Source organism: Anarrhichthys ocellatus, unplaced genomic scaffold (genome assembly GCF_004355925.1).
Source record: "Anarrhichthys ocellatus isolate YVR2014 unplaced genomic scaffold, GSC_Weel_1.0 scaffold29, whole genome shotgun sequence".
In the NCBI taxonomy this organism is placed as follows: Eukaryota; Metazoa; Chordata; class Actinopteri; order Perciformes; family Anarhichadidae; genus Anarrhichthys; species Anarrhichthys ocellatus.
This window is the reverse complement of record NW_022280059.1, coordinates 2,757,047-2,774,077: the sequence shown is the minus strand read 5'-3', so window position 1 is coordinate 2,774,077 and position 17,031 is coordinate 2,757,047. Positions and strand designations below refer to the sequence as shown.

The following is a 17,031-nucleotide window of genomic DNA, read 5'->3' as shown; positions in this document are numbered from 1 at the left end:
CTGACCAAGTACTTGTGTTGTCTACACCTAACCAAGTACTTGTGTTGTCTACACCTAACCAAGTACTTGTGTTGCTTAAACCTGACCAAGCACTTGTGTTGTCTACACCTAACCAAGTACTTGTGTTTTCGAAACATAACCAAGTACTTGTGTTATCTACACCTAACCAATTACTTGTGTTGCTTAAACCTGAACAAGTACTTGTGTCTCTAAACATAACCAAGTACTTGTGTTGTCTAAACATAACCAAGTACTTGTGTTGTCTACACCTGACCAAGTACTTGTGTTGCTTAAACCTAACCAAGTACTTGTGTTGCCGAAGTAAACCTAAAAACTAAGAAAACCTACGTTGGAAGTTTATTTTGAAAAGAGGTTGTATGCTTGTACGTTTCCTGTGAACACAGAGGTTTATTTTAAAAAAACACAATGCAAGTTACCAGCAGATACTGACATGCTGTCCCGGACATGTCCAAAACTGACTCTAATGGGGCAACTAGAGCGGGAGAACCAAGCATCTTTTTGACAAGTTGAGAGTGAGAATGTGCTGCCGAAACATTCAAGATTTGTTTCTGGAGACCAGGATTATGAATATACAGTAACCTGTTTAACAGCACACCTCTAGTCAAGACCACCAAGCACCACCATCCAGACAAACCCTCATTGACAGCAGCAACACATTCAATACATTGGATTAAATGATTAACTTTATTTTGAATATTAACAGACAATTGTCACTGATGGGGTATTGCATTGTTCTCACGTGTGGATCGCATTTATGCTCTTTGTATCATGTTCATGAACATTTTCCTTTTTTCTCCTTTCACTGCATGGCTGGTCCGTGGCAAAGGCAAGCTTGGCACCTGCCATTCCTGGGAGCCCCTTAACCGAGGAGATTTTTTTCTCTTTTCTTTTTTCCTCTGTGTGTAGCCTACTCGCTTGTGTCCACGGTTCCTCTCCTACTACACATCTGTCACTCCTCAAGATCTGAGCACTGTACAGGCTGGATGCATTTTCTTTTCATCTTGTAGTCTCTTTCTATCTGCTGGATCCTATACTACACATGGTTGTGCATTTTCCAGTTCCTGTACATTTACAAGTATATGACATTAACAAGGACCTTTTGCTGGGGCTGGATCACTCTGTCAGTCTTACGTTGGGGGAGGGATGTTAATTATTTAGCCACTAACTCAAGCCCTGTTTTCTTTTTATTTCAATCTCCTTTATATTGTACTTTCTGTTCTAATATGCGTTTACACCCAAATGACACATCAATGTGTGCATACGGCGACATCAACTGTTGTATGTTGTAATGAACGTGTAATACTGAGCACTTAAAAAAAATATATTTGTGTAGACTGTATTTCTTGGGACAAGTTACACGATTTTTGATAAAGACGTGATATTATTTTAGGGTCAATGTGTTGCATCGTGGTGTATTTCTTGTACTGAGTGCAGAAGAAGAAGGAAACCCCGTCACTGAGCTGCTACAGTAACATGCCGAGCACGTTCTCTTGCTATTCTTTGCATATGGCACCTTGGGTAGAATACTTCTTTTTGTGTGTGTGGTTTGATTAAATGATTACGGTCAGGAAGGTCTCCCTCACAATGTGAGTTCAAACTTCCAGCTGACCTGGGTAAATTACATTTAGCGTGAGGCTACTACAAATTAGCTCCCTATTCTCCTTGTGATGTCAACAGAATGGAGGTTGCCAAGAAGTGCAGGGCCTTGGAAATGTGTCCTATACCAAGGCTGAGGCAGTCCATTATCTTGGTCCTGTGCACACGGCACAGACAGAGAGGAATGGAGGACACCCACCCTCATAGATGAGTATATGATAATGGGCTGGTAATTCAGCGCGCTTACTAGTGGCTGGGAAACTAAAAACTCTTCTTTAAGCGAGGTCTGCACTGAAACTGATATCTAATCCCTGGGCACACAAAGCTCCATGTTTTTTGTTGATAAGCCTGTATTTGGTAAAATGAATAATTATAGTGTATACCTGCATTAGATAAAAGATGAGAACATTACAATGTTGGTATAGATAAATAAATAAGGCTTGCTCCTAATCATATAGGCATTCCCAACAACTGAGGATTCTATAATTCATTTGTTATCTAATATAAACATATTTACTGAAACTCAGCACATTCATATAAAGCAGTGACCAAAGGCATGGATGTAACCACTAGAGTAATATAATACATCTTTGAAAAAAAGACAAAGAACAGCCGCAGCAGATTGTTAAAACAATGAGCAGAGAAGCTGTTAAGGTCATTTTGAAACAGCTAAAAAATATCTTGCTTGAGAGAACCACACTAAAAGAATCAGCTCATTCGTTGAGGTGACACACACTTGTTCTTGGATTATCTGCCGTGGATGTATAATTCTGGACTGTTCAGAAAATGAGAATAAAATAACTAGATTATATCATGAATAATACATGGGAACGGTGCAGAACGACCAAAAATAGCTCCCGAAAAAATAGAGTGTATTTGTTGTTCAGACTACAATGTTTACACCGATATTCCTGGAATGCAACACATCAACACTTGTGCTCTTATCTTATGTTTGACGGCTGACCAAAAGTAAAAGATGAACGAATGAACAGTGAGTGAGAGCATGCCTAGACTCACTGTAGACCTGCAGGTGTCCTTTGAAAGCAGTGCCTCCTCTCGGATTCTCAGCTTTGCATTCGTAGGTTCCCGAGTCCTCCAGTTGAATGCTGGGAATTTCCAGCACAGCCTGGGACTTCCGAAGTCTTGCTTTTTTGGGGATGTTGCCATTGATCTTCCTCCATGTGATTGTTGGCACTGGACTGCGAGGAGAGAAGAGTGGGATTATATTCTCAACGGGACAGTGTAACATAAGAACATAAGGACAGGTTATGTATATATTACACCGTAATTATAATAATAAGAAGAATTGAAATTACTATATATTTTCATGTCCTTGATAGATTCTCTACCTAGGAAATTTAATTCACACCTTTTACATATTTGAGTGAACTGTTACATGTTCAATTTCTGCATAATCCTCCATTAATTTATTCATTAATCAAGTTAAGTTACCTGAGATTTGGACATTAGTAAATTAAAGACATTAATATTGGCTTTTGGACATTGTTAAGGGTATTTTCAAACTTTTTTCCTGACTACATAAGTAATTAAACCAATAACCATCAAGTTATTCAATAATAATAATTGATATTTGTTTATTTGCCCAACAAGGGATATTTTAAAATGATAACGTCTAACTGTAACAAACATCGGCGTTGTCCTGCCGCCTCCAGAAGTCCTTAACTTGTGATTATGTATTGACACAGCACGATGAGTATTTCATGTTGGTTCTGCTCCACATGTAAACTGCTGACCTTCTGACCACTCGTGACAACTTTACTGTACTCGATGACACGCACATTAGAGCCGGGCTTCAGGGGGACAAGGGACGAGATTCAACTCAGGCTATGAACAGCCAACGAGATTTTTTTTATGATTGGTGTTCAAGCGATGTCATCCATCCCTGTTTATTCACGGCTTGCCCTACAGATCCGTGTGATAGATGACTTGCGTATGCAGAGAGAGAGACCATGCGCTCAGTATCAGCAGTGCTCGTGTATGACAACTAGATTTGACAGGTGTCTGAAAGATGGAAATGTGACACCATACAAACCTCCGGTGAACCCATCAATCATTTAATCGAGATGAAAATGTTACATCCCTGAGCTTTTTTATCCGCTCTAAATTCACAAGGACATTGAAGTGCTCTTGGCTGCAATGGACTCAAATTAGGATTCCGAGCATGTTCTGTGTTAAACAAAGCATTTCTTCTCAAAGAGTGTCTTTCATTTTGGACAGGAGTTTTCTGTCACGTTTTCTTCATTTCTTTAAGACTATTGGTTTCAACATTTTCTTTTGCTTTGTATTGTTGAATAGCTAACTCGTTACCTTACAACATGCATTGAGGTTTCGTCACGTCACCGAGGCTGTGAAGCGACACATTGAATTATAGTCAGTGGTTTCAAAGGGACGTCAGTTATTGGAGCCCCACGTTTCTGCACGAAGCATGGCAGTTACTTAATGCAACATTTAGGATGATGTACGACATTCATAGAGAGTCACAGTCATTTATATTTATGTAACAAGCATTCCAGTTAATCCCTTACAAAGTATAATCCCCCCCGTTTTAATTAGTCATACAACAATCTAGTCAAATAGTGTAGAAAAATAAGTGGTTGTCATCACTAGTAACTCCCCTTCTGTAGACAGACAGAGTTGTTCTGATACCAGTAACACAAATGCCTCCGATACAGAATAAAATGCTGGGTTCGGGTATCGGTGAGGAGGATGCAAATCCAATCCAATATCATGTTATCATTTCATACGTCAGCTCATGTACGCTACACAGGAACAACAAGTCTGTCACTGCCCGATCCGTTCTGCATGTGTACATCCTAGTACTACACACCTGAGGTCAAACACTTGAGCAACCTTTTTTTTCCCAGGAAAATGCTACATGGTGAACAACAACACTGTGTTGAAATCGGCATTAGGAGAGCTAGTTAATGTTAGCCGTTAGCAGCCGGTGGGATGGCTAAATAACAGAGCTAACTGCTAACGTTTACTGAGGTTGCATTGAGTTACATGATGCATTCAAGCTCTTATCAGTAAAAATTAGCATTGGGGCGTAAATTACAACAGTAAAATGTGTTCAACAGCTTGTAGAATTGTGTTTCTTGCATTCAACTTGAATAAATACAGTTGTTTGAAGAGTTATATGTTATTATAGCAACACATGATATATATTAGAGAGAAAATGATGACCTGTTTACCTTCCTGTTTTTTTGTTGAAAATTATGTTTTTGTGAAAAATGCACAGGTATTGGATCGCCACTTGGTATCGACCGATGTGGTGTATCAAACACCAAATATCCTCCCAAATGCAGTATGGTTACCAGGCGCAACATCTGGGGCCTGAGGTAAAATCAAATATCTGTGGTCTAACGAGGGTCCATTTGTCAGGACTTGGCATTTTTATTTCAATGCCCCTGTGGGGTGTAAGAACCACATATGCCATCACCAGATTGAATCAGTACTCATGCATATGGCATGCGGCTGTTTTGGAGCCCTTTCTGATATGTTATTGATAGAGGATTTTGCAAGAGACCTTTTGCTCCAAATAAACTCTCGACCAGCCACAGAACAGAGCAAATCTATAGAGACCTCGAGGGGCTGGAACATGAGGGTGTATCTGTGGCAGGGTTTCTGTTCGGAGGCTGAATAATGAGCACCGGGCCAGTACGTGTCCACAGTCACTAAGTTCAGAAAGCAGAACCTCTGCCTGTCAGTGTCTTCTGTACCAAACTGCTGGCACCGACTCCGGAACTCAGAAGCTGAGGACATGTCCATTTTATCAGAGAGTGTGCACACTGAGTATTTCATACCCTAAAAACGTGAGTGTGCTACACACCAGTTTATGTAAGGTGTTTTCAATTTACGAATGTGCCCATAGGCACGCTACGCTGTTAATTAGCATTCCACACAACTGCTGTGCCCTCATCTTGTTCTATAATAAAGGTTGAAAATGAAATCTAATACCAAAATATAGAGGGGAATTGGTTTGCCTCAAATCATTACAATCTGGATGTTATTCCAGCATTTAGCTCATTTGCTAAGCTGTCAATGTTTTAGTGCCTCTGGGAAATGCTACACTACTTCATAAGGAGAATCTAAAGCCACATTCCACCTGTATTATATGAGCTAAAAGTGTCTCTGAAAAACATTAACCATCGTACCAGGAGTATGGAATGTGTTGTCAAGAGACACTCTATGTTACTGCTGACGATGTGGTCCTTGTGGTGCAGCATTGCTCAAAGAGGAATGTAACTGCAAGTGTTTTCAAGAGTTTGATTCCCTCTGGGGTCACTGAAGCTAAAAGTATATCCACTCCTCTCAGGCAATTTGGATGAAAGCCTCCACCACATATTGTATTTTAAGTGGAAATGAGTGGGATAATGTGTTACCCATCTAATGTACAAGGCCTTTTGAACTACATACTCCAATATCCCCTGAAATGAAAGCAGCTAAAAGCACTGCACTTCCCAGAGTGCCTTGGAAATCCGACTGTGAATCCAAAAGTTTTCAATTGAATTAGTGTTGTTTGAAAATCTATAGGTAGCACATCACATCTCTTTTAATCTTTAAATGATTAGAGATGCTATTATTAGAATGTATATGGCTATTATTTCATCCTTTGTTTTGTTATGTATCATGTCAGTCGCTGTACATCACCTTGTTTACTGAGGCTTTTCCAGGTGTTTTCATTATTATCATTGTCGTACCACCTGTAAAGTCACTGCTGTTTTGTTTATGAACAAATAAAAAAATTATTAAAATGGCGAAAATCATTCATGGCGATTATCCTGGTAATCTGTTATATAACAAATCGGGCTGAACAATAACTGTTTTGCATCAGCAAATAATCAAACCAACATGTAAATGAGAACACCGCATATTATTTCAATTAACGAAGACATAAAAGATGTGTTCCCCCAAATAGGAAAGTGCTAATGAAGCTCCTATTTCAAACAAGGGTTATCGTTCTACAGTGAATCCACTTTCACACACACACACACACACACACACACACACAAGTCACGATGGCAAACTATTGGACTATTTCATCGGTATCGTCTCACTGTTCTCTTTGCCCTTGACTGTGGCCTACAAAGTAGTGTCACTGGTAAATATCACAACACACAATCATATCAAGGAGCTCTGGCATTCACACACAAAGAGCTGCTCTGCCCCGTCTCAGCTAGTGGTGCCATCATCAATATTGAACAACAGGAGAACAAAAGCCATTTCAACTTCATTTTCGGCGCTATATAAAGACTGGCATTTTTTAATAGGGAGGCATTGATAAATCATTCATCTCCACAGTATGTAAAAGGGTAAATCGCCACTATCACTGTCTGACTGAAAGCCATCACGCACAAATTGTTTCATTGATGGAAGCACAGAGCGAGGACTGTTCTGTACGAGCATCCACAAAAACTCCTGCTCAGCTTGATGGGAAATACCAAAAGGTGTGAGATTAAAATGCAGTGTCTATATATTTAGGAAAGGACTTACCATAATGTGGATAACTGATTGAAATCAAAGAAAACAATTATGAGGTTCTTAGTCATCTGCAGATTAGAGACTGTTTGCACTGAAGATAGGAATCAGCAATGAATAATTATAAACAAAATGGAGTAGGGGTGATAAATGATTATGTTGTACATTGAAAATGATCCCTTGTAATGTCAAACATCACTTCAACCTTGCTTTGGAGAACACATACACACACATATATATAAATACATATATACACATACTGTATATACTGTATACATACATATATACACACATACATATATATATATATATATATATACACAATGTTGTTATTAATTTTTTTTAATATATCTGTTTTCATGCAGTGGTTGTGTATGCCATGGAGCCTGCATGCTAACTTTAGTAACTGTGGTTTGGATTGAAGTCTCTGAGGAAAAAAGTCTGTTTTCCCTCCTGGCAGAGAACTATTACCAATTTCATCTCACCACAGATGTAACCTTGCCTTCCTACATTCACAACAGACCCTGAAAGCACCCAGGAAACACAGATACATTTGGGCTCTCAATTATGAGAACACATGGGTCCCTTGGGCAGAATTCCCTATTCAGTCCCCCCCCCCACCCCCCACCCCCCACCTCTGCACTAACATGCCATAACAGCAGAGCTGCGGTGCTGCACTTTCTCTACACTCACTTAACATCCCGCCTGAAGACAAGATACGCCTGGTCCCCTTTCAGGTAATGGAATAATGCAATTTAAAGAAGAGGGAGAAACACAAGGAGCGTTATCAAAAGGATCGCTCAGCAACAGAGCATTATACTTTTCATGGTGATTAATATGATGCTGCAGCAATAAACAACATACCCATATTTGTGCAATATGTTCTTCCTTTACTTACTTCCCCAGAGCAAAGCACTCCAGCCTGACAGTGACTCCTCTGGCAGCCAGAACGGATGTAGGGAAATGCACTTCAATTTTGGGCTCATATTCACCCATGACACCTGGAAAAGGTTAGGAAAGAGGAATTGCAGACATTAGAACCAAGCAGATTGAAACGGCTACTTACACCCCCCCCAACCTCCCTCCCACCCTCCCTTTTCCCCATCATCATCTTGTCTTTTCTTGCAGTGAGCTACACAGAGACTGGGCGCAGTGATTTGCCCTGGTATCTGTTTTTATGATAAGAATCTATTGAAGAAAAGAAAATCTAAATTTCTTGAGGAGATCAAAAGGCCTCTCAAAGGATACCGAGGTGTGTTGAATCACGCAGTGTGCAAGTATACATTATGCGCACCATCTGGCACATCCACCTTTGCTTTAAACACTGTTTATTAATAGGGCTAGTGATACTGATGTAGCCCAAATACAGAGCAACAATCATACGTTTTTTTGCTCTACCAAAACAGATTTTTGAAATCTTTGTTATGTAGTCAAAGACAGTTGGAAAATTCAGTCATGATTCTGCATAGGCAGCATATCGCCATCTACGCGGTGTCACAAAAACAAACCATTAAGATGATGTACTAACGCGTACTCTCCAGTGACAACAGGGTGAAGTAGTGCATTGTCTCCAAGAATTAGTAAGCCACTCTACAAACACACTGTGAAGGACACAAGTGATATCGTGTTATCGGTCTCGCTAAGTGCCGCTATGACTAACACCCCGGCTCCAAGTCACAGCCGGAGGACGTGTTTTTCTTTGTTTGTTCATCTGTACGTCCAGGTGGCCATTTATATGCATTTACATCCAACAATGTGTCAGATTGGCATCGAGCTCATTTGGAGTAACAAAGGAAAAACACCTTCATCTGGGGTCTAATTACTATTATCGGTCTTATTAAATGGGAGTTTGCCGACATGAATATTGCATGAGCTTTTTACTCTTTACAAAAGAATGTTGAATGTACACACAATCATTGCACGTGAGCGCCGCCGATGAACTGACACGCTGCTAACCCCCGGCACCTTTCTGAATACCCAGCAAAACACAGCGGACCACATCCAGTGCTCGGCCACGTGATCAGCAAGACAAATGGCCGGCATGACATTTGAGAAACCATAATTACACCTCCTCCATGTACCTGACACTTTTTATGTGATAAAATGAATGCAGCAGAGAAGGAGTGGGGTTACTGAATTGTGGCCCACTATGCATGGTAAAGGAGTTTTATGTTATTTGTTCCAAAGAACTTTTCAATTTCAATCTCATTCTCAACATTTATAGCTCCAAAGCAGCCCTTCGCATATAATGAATTTGCAATATTTCATGGGCTCAATCCACAGTATATCGAATATCGTATTCAGTCTCGGCGGCTGGACCTGATGGAATTGAAAGAAATAATGTCTCGGTGTGCTAAAACATTAACAGCCCTCATTTGAAGTGTGGCTTTATATTTTATGCTCCGGTTTTATTTATTAATCACATAAAAACTAAATTTTTTTCTGTTGTGCTTTGTTCTTCTGCGAACCAATTCCAAAGTAAAAAGTCTATCCTGAAACTTACTGGGACTGCAAGCTGATAGCATTGAAAAAGTGTTTTATTTGCTCTCTGATCCAGTAATACACCTGTGTTAATAGAACACATACACATACAGTACATAACTTGGTAAATAGCTTTTGTATGTTTTTGTCTTATTAAAAATTTAGACCTGAAAAAAATCAAATCCTCATGCATTAGTGAAATTGTAATAGTCTACTACAGTAACAACTCCCTCTTGGTCCAGCCTATTCCTGGATAGTCTGCCTAATTGTAATTGGATTGTCTCACCCCTACTGCTGAGCTCATTGAGGAAGTTGCCCTACAGGCTTTGATCCTCCATCTGCACCGCGATAGCAAATGTGGCCATGCTTTACACGAGGAACATGACTAACAATACACAAAATGTTGTAATATAGCAGACAAACTCTGATAATGTGACGGTAAATATTGATTCATGTTGATCTGATTTATTAAAAACACATTTCCTCTTGAGGTTAAGGTAGAAAGTAGGCTAAATGTCCTGGCTTCATGTTCTCAATGTACACAATACATTCAAAATAAAAATGTTTGGTGTCGTACAGAAAACATGCCCATATGGAGATGAGATGTGCCTGAGAACATTATGTTGCACTGATATCACATAATATTAATAACATGAGTACTGCAGTCCAACTGGAGGCGTTACCATTTACCTGGATGTGAAACAATGGTTAAAAGCACAATATGCATTTTTTTTTGTGGCAACAAACATTTAAAGAATATTTACATCCAGAGTGGTTGAAGAGTTTTAGTTAGAAATAGAGAATTCACTTGGTATAGTGCTGTAAATAAATCTTTAAAAATCACAACTCTATTAAATGAACTGTCAATCAGCTGGAGAACAACAGCAGTTTGTTTTAACTGACACTTTCCATTAAAATAAGTTTAAAATAAAAAAAGTGCCTACAAAAGCAATGTGTCTTCTTAGCGTAGACTGTATGTAAGAAGAAGATGTAGTCACTGTGACGTCACCCATTGGTTTGTGGACTGGCATTTTGAAGCCTCGAGTTCGACCTTTGGCCGTCATCATGTTGGTTTTTTTAAACCAGAAGTGACAGGAGAGGTTGGACAACCGAATGCTGAATAAGACATTTATAGGCGACTGAAAATCAAATTAACTTTCATGAAAACACAGTGTGAAAGGGTTAAAGGAAGGTAAAAAACACAGAGAACTCTCAGACCGGGCAACACCGTGATAGCGAACTGTGAACCACAACATAGCCCCGCCCTAAAGCATAGCCTGCTTTATGGCCTATTTGACTCTACATGAATCATAATTTACTAAATGAACATCATGCTGTGTTGAAGAGGACTTGAAACTAGCGATTGAGACCATAAACCCAAGGCTACAATGTTCAATGCGGTAATGAAACAGGTGAGAAGTAGAGTCATTTTCTCATAGACTTCTATACAATCTGACTTCTTTTTACAACCAGCAGAGTCGCCCCCTGGTGGCCATTAGAAGAAATTCAAGTTTAAGACACTTTTCAGACCCGGAGGTTGCCGCTTGCTTCTTAGCAGTCGAGTAAATATATAACAAACTAAATAAATGAATAATCAGAAATAGTGATAATTTTACTAAGATCTGGCATTTATAAACTACGTTATACAACAGTGAGCCACATGCAAAGATTAAGTAACCCTGGTAGGTTACTCCTGCACGGTCAACCACGATGTACGATGTAAAACCTCTCGGAGGCTTGTGAACCTTTAATCAAAACATTATTATAACTGATATACAAAGGTAAAAGATGGATGACAAAAGATGTCCAAAACTACAAGATGACATAATAGACTTTTTTAAATGTCTGTTTTTTTATTAACAGCAATTTCATTTTCCTGTAGAAGTCCTCATTAATAAACAAACAATCTACATGTTCTGATTCAGAGCCGTTCGAAAGTCCCTGCTATCCACGGTGATATTATGTGCTTGCTCATATTTACACCAAGCAGATAAATCAAAGGGAGAGCGTTTCTGAGATGAACTGTATATCTGTTTTAAAACAGTGCATTAGTGCAGAGGTCAGTGCTCTGCTCAAGGTGGAATGCGCATTGATGATCAATGGCTTCCAGCAGGGTATAATGGAGCCCAGATGCTTGTTTTGATTAAGAGAGTCGGTGTCAGAGCTGACAGTGGTGAGCCGCACACAGATCCAGCTTCAACTGTCTACTGTGTAATAATATCTCACTTTTTACCGAGGCACAGATTGCAGCGCCTGATTGGTCGGACTCCAATGACTGAGGGGTGCACACGGTGCGGGGACGTTTGGGTGTCTGCTGGGAGTTGTGCCAATGCAATTTTCGGCATTTCAGAACCCCAAATTCACAATATAGAAGCCCGCTGAACATCATGTGATTTGCAGGGTGAGAGATGCCAGGGCTTTTCTTTGGCATAATGGACCTACAGCTGTGGGGATTCGATTTGGATGTGCTGTGCTGCAGGTGAGAGGGCTGTCCTTTAGACCCGGTATCGTAGCCACATTATGGATGGACATCGCAATATGGATGCTCCTCTTCCATCACTCCTCCTTACAAAAATGAACCAGAAAAAAAACAGCCATGAGCCACAATAAAGCGCTGACAGCAGACTGACCGCGTGCCCCTCTGACTGTATTTTGCATCTCAGTTAATGAGAGACACAAACCAAATTAGCATGGTTATGTGCTAAGTATTATGCATGTCCCCGGGGGCCATTTCATACAAGGTTATGCAAATACAGCGTAGGGATCTTGCTGGAAGGGGTGTGATTCTTAAGAGGCCGATTCGTGTTGCAACATTTGGAACAAACCTGGTTTCCGAGGCAGAGAGGGCCTTTCACAGCTTCACTGGGGATGTACTCTCAGTGGCTCTTTGAAAACCGTGACAATGATGGGCACCTGTGTGAAGTGATGGACGTCACTCTCTGTGTAATCGGGCGTAAAAAAAAGCCCGTAGGTTGAAATCCACACCTGAATCCAGCAAACAGCTCCGCGGCACGGCTCCTGAGAGGCTAGTATAAAAGAGGCGAATCCCAACCACAGCAAGGGCCATTGATTCAGTTAATTTTATGCTGGAAAATGATTTCCCTGACGGCCAGTTTCACCGAAGCACATTGTGAGCGAAGAAGGCTCCCAACACTAATGTTAAAGCATTGCTCACTATCTATTTACAGTGTGTGTATGGAATTCCTGACGCCCTCCGCTAACCCGAGGGCTCAGCGGAAAGCAGGAGGACCGAGCCACTTTTATGAACCAAGCTCATCTGAACAATTTTTTTTTATCCAAACGATGATACAATAAAATGCACCAGCAGAGAATAAAATATGCTTTTAGATTTTCATCTGCGCTAAACAAGTTCAGGCGGAGGAAGCGCTGTAATAGATGTAAAAATATAAAAATAAATGTTAGACTTAAAAATGAACAGATGGAGGACTGGGATATTTTCTGCATGGTTTATCCAATGAACTCCATTAGATTTCTCTGCCTGGGGCACTTATACAAATCAGGGACTGTTGTGTGTGTGAGAGATGCTATGAATGCTGAGAGCCTCACCGTCGGTTTTCAGCGTGAGTGGCGTCGGAGGGCTCAGGACCCTCGCGTTCGTCACTGCGTTCTTCACCAGACAGATGTAGCTTCCTACGTCAGAGGGCTGCACCTTGGAGATGTACAGGTTGCCTGTGTCCTGGGAGATGAAGCGACGACTGTCCTCGGCCACGAATGAGGGGAACTCATTGAACACCCAGCTGTAGATGATCTCTGTGGAAGCGCGTAGGACAGAACGTACCGATTAGAAACATGCAGGACCTCTCTTTGTGTTTTTGGTTCGTAAACCAATAAAATCAGTTTTAAATCAATGAAATCATTCATTAAATCCGTATTTGGTGACAAATTATTCATCTGTTTAGTAAGCGGCCGTGTAATAAGCGGGATAATGGACAGCCGGTGGGTTGTTATTGACCCCTCCGCTTCACGTCCTGCCCGCCCTGTTGGGGTTCATTCTTCGGTAACGACCGGCTCGCTGTACATCCCTTACTAACTAGTAACTATAGCGCGCACTTGGCACCGTCATAAAAGCGTGCACTGGTGCTTATGTAACGCCACTGTGCAGAATACTATATGTATTCAACTTTGACTGATTGAGTTTGTGGCAAATCATGCCAATAATTACTGAAGCACCCCAAAGGATGTTCTGGTCTCACTGCACCCGAGAGCAATGATCTGACGTGTTGAGTATTGCTCTGCTCTGAACTACAGTTAGGGTTAGTCACTTACATTCAGGTAGAACGCTGTATATACCGGGTCAACTGAGGAACAGCAAACTCCAAGGCAGATATTAACCGGCGATAATTTACCATTGATGATGCCACCACTATTAATCACAGCTCAAAAGTAATGAATAATAATCCAAAGAAGTAATTAGTGTGGGATTTGTACAATAACAAAGGATCGGGTGCTCGTCAGCATAAAATGACTGTCTATATGAAGTCTAGAAAAATATTACAGAGGCCCCTTAAGGTGAATAAAATAATTACACAGGGCCTTAACGAGCCGGCTATTAGCAGCGAGGTTATTGTACTTAATTGGTGATACAATCAGAAAGGTAAAACTGGAGAATGATAGGCTGTGTGTGTAACTATTATATAATCTGACCAAAAAAAGGTAAGAAAGGACCTTTTCTGACTTTACAGCTAATGATTTCTGACAGATTATTAAAGTCTCTGCATGGAAGTTGAATGGTTTGTATTTTCTTCATGAATAACTGTGTGTGATGGTGTTGAATATCAACTCCTGATCCCTGGTAGACGGAACAGCTGGTCTTCTGTATTTAGTATTCCTTACTGTGCATGCTGATACACAAATTAAGTTGGTCAAAAAGGAAAGAAATACGGAGCTGCTGAAAAGGAAACGTTATTTTTTGGGGGTGTTTTTTAGAAAAAAAGAGGTCGTCAATAGTCGGCCAAGTGACCTTGATGAAATGGATGGATTCAATATGACTGTGATGAACATAGAGCAGACCTTGACAGCATTGCTTTGTGCTTATCATGAATAGTCCTACAGTACACAAACACATCCATCATAACAACGAAGACGAATATCAAACTCAGGGACAATCTATTCAATATTGATTAACAGTATTTTGATTGTGCATCCATAATCTGGATAGGTCAGATTATCAGATTACAGATAAAGTCTGTTTTCGGCTACATCTCCTTTAGACTATCAATGTCCTCTTTGTTAATAATGAATAACTGCTGTTGTCAAAGACGCTCAGATCTGAAATGCAGCGCTTCATGTGAGCTCAAAGTGCTGCAAATAAGGCCGACAACGGAATCAAAAAGAGGACACTTTTGTCAACAGATTAATTTGCAAGCTCGGCATCGTTTGTTTAATATACTGAGAGGGCTCCTTGATAACAAGAGGGCAGAGACACGCAGTTGGGATCCAGATTGTCGGCTACGACACAAACTGGACCAACTGTATGACGCCGGAGATCCAAAAGTTTTTATCAAATAAACTTTAGCTTCCTAAAAGTACTACTTACCAAAGACACATAAAAAGTGGTCACCAGCGCTCAAAGCCATGAAATGGAAAACAATAAACATTTCACATCTCGGCGATTCCAAATTATTTTCACTCACAAGACCGATCTAATTTAAGTGCCATTTTAATGTCTTTGAATCCTCCCACAACCAATCTAACCCAAACATTGTTTAACACTCCCCATACGTCGTGACTATCAAGTGTGACGCGGCCCGACTCACCGAGGCAGTCATCAGACGGGCAAGTTTTTTAGGGCGGTGCCATTTTTGTTTTGTTTTAATCATTTCTGCTGTCGGAGATCATTTTTCATTTCATGTCAGCACTGCTGAAAAAATAAATTACAATCTCACCTGTGTCGTGTGTTCTGAGCATACGCTGTGATCATGAAAAATAAGCATCACAATAACGGCTCGACGGCCTGTTGAGGCGGAGCTGCCATTTAACAACGTTCTAACAGTGTAGTATGATTATCATAACACCACTGTTTGTATAGATGAATATACACACAACTAAACAGTAAAGCTGTACATGCTAAGAGGATTTCTTCTCGTAGTTTTAGTTGAGGGGCCTTTTTCACTTGTAAACAATAAACATTATTAGCCACGTTGCCTTATCAAGGACCTTGTATCCCACAGTGGTTACGCTTTAAATACATTTCTTACAAAACCTTCGATGGAGATTCTTTTAAAAGTCACGATGTTAATACCTGGCAGTAATAATTAATGTACTTCAGTTCTTGTGTGTCTGATTTTTTACATCTTTTCTTAATTGTTTCCCTGATTTGACAACCTCCTCACAATGTGATACCTCACTACCGGGTTTCAGCACACTAGGCTTCTCATTTTGAGTTTTTTGTTTTGATGATCTCATTGTTCTCTTTCAGCGGTTGAGTGACTATTTATATGACATATTCTGTATTGATCCAGTCGCTCAATCTAATGGAAGCAATGTAACACAATGCTCTTACAGTTTTTCATCATGACTCAAACCGTGGTCAATTTTAACAGCTTACAGCAGCAAGACTGTAACCAACCTTAAATGACAGAAAATCACTATTTCCATTATACTGATCTCAGTCCACCGCATCATCTGCAGTGTTTGATTGTAATTTTATGTCACTCACTCGTTCAACCGTTGAGGGGAAAGCGTCGGTTGGGGTGGACTAATAAAAGCATGCATGTTCTGTCGCTTGACCTGTAAATGCAGCGAGAACAATGATTGATGGAGAACTCTAAAGATGAGAATCATCTGCACCACACTTACCTCTGTCAATCATTGAGCTTCATCAATCATAAATGATCTTTTACTATCAGCTTATCCATCGCCGACTCTCTGGTTGCTATCATGTCATTCAAAATGGCCTCCAGAAGCGGGAGCTGAAGAGTACTTAGCAAACATACCCACGGGTGCAGTGCAGCGGTGCGACGGAGCAGATGCAAACAAAGCCCCCGGTGATTCATGGCTCACATAAGAGCTTACATTAGAGGACGACTGCAGAGAGGGATAGTCGCGGTGCGCCGTTAAAGAGCGCCGCCTATGCTCCGCCTATGCTTCGCCTATGTGGAATAATTGTCTGTGTAACATTTATTTTCGCTTCTAATGATCCAGCAAATTTGATCTCTGAGAACCCGAGCGCTCCGGCTCTGTCGTCGCCATAACTTATCGCACTCGTCGTTTGAGCGGGATGGATGGATGGAGAGCAGAACGGACGCGTGCAAAGTCTAACCGTGAAAATACAACGCGATAAATAAATGTACAATAAAAGCAATAACTCAGCTTGGCACAGTAATAACAATATTACTCGTTGTCATAGGATTCGTGATGAATAGTGATGAGTTCATTGACAATCCCAAAGTGCAGCGGAGAGAAGACAGTATT

General features: G+C 40.6%; 1 protein-coding gene across 5 annotated transcripts in view; it reads right to left on the bottom strand.

Moving 5' to 3' along the window:
* The window catches only part of cntn5 (contactin 5), a 101,031-nt gene that overhangs the window by 27,557 nt on the left and 56,443 nt on the right, over positions 1–17,031 (bottom strand). For all 5 annotated transcript variants that reach the window (XM_031863736.1, XM_031863738.1, XM_031863737.1 and 2 more), the window contains 3 exons: positions 13,165–13,368; positions 8,015–8,117; positions 2,635–2,816 (listed from right to left, as the gene is read on the bottom strand). In XM_031863736.1, coding sequence (XP_031719596.1) covers positions 2,635–2,816; positions 8,015–8,117; positions 13,165–13,368 — 489 coding nt within the window. The remainder of the gene's footprint in view (positions 1–2,634; positions 2,817–8,014; positions 8,118–13,164; positions 13,369–17,031) is intronic.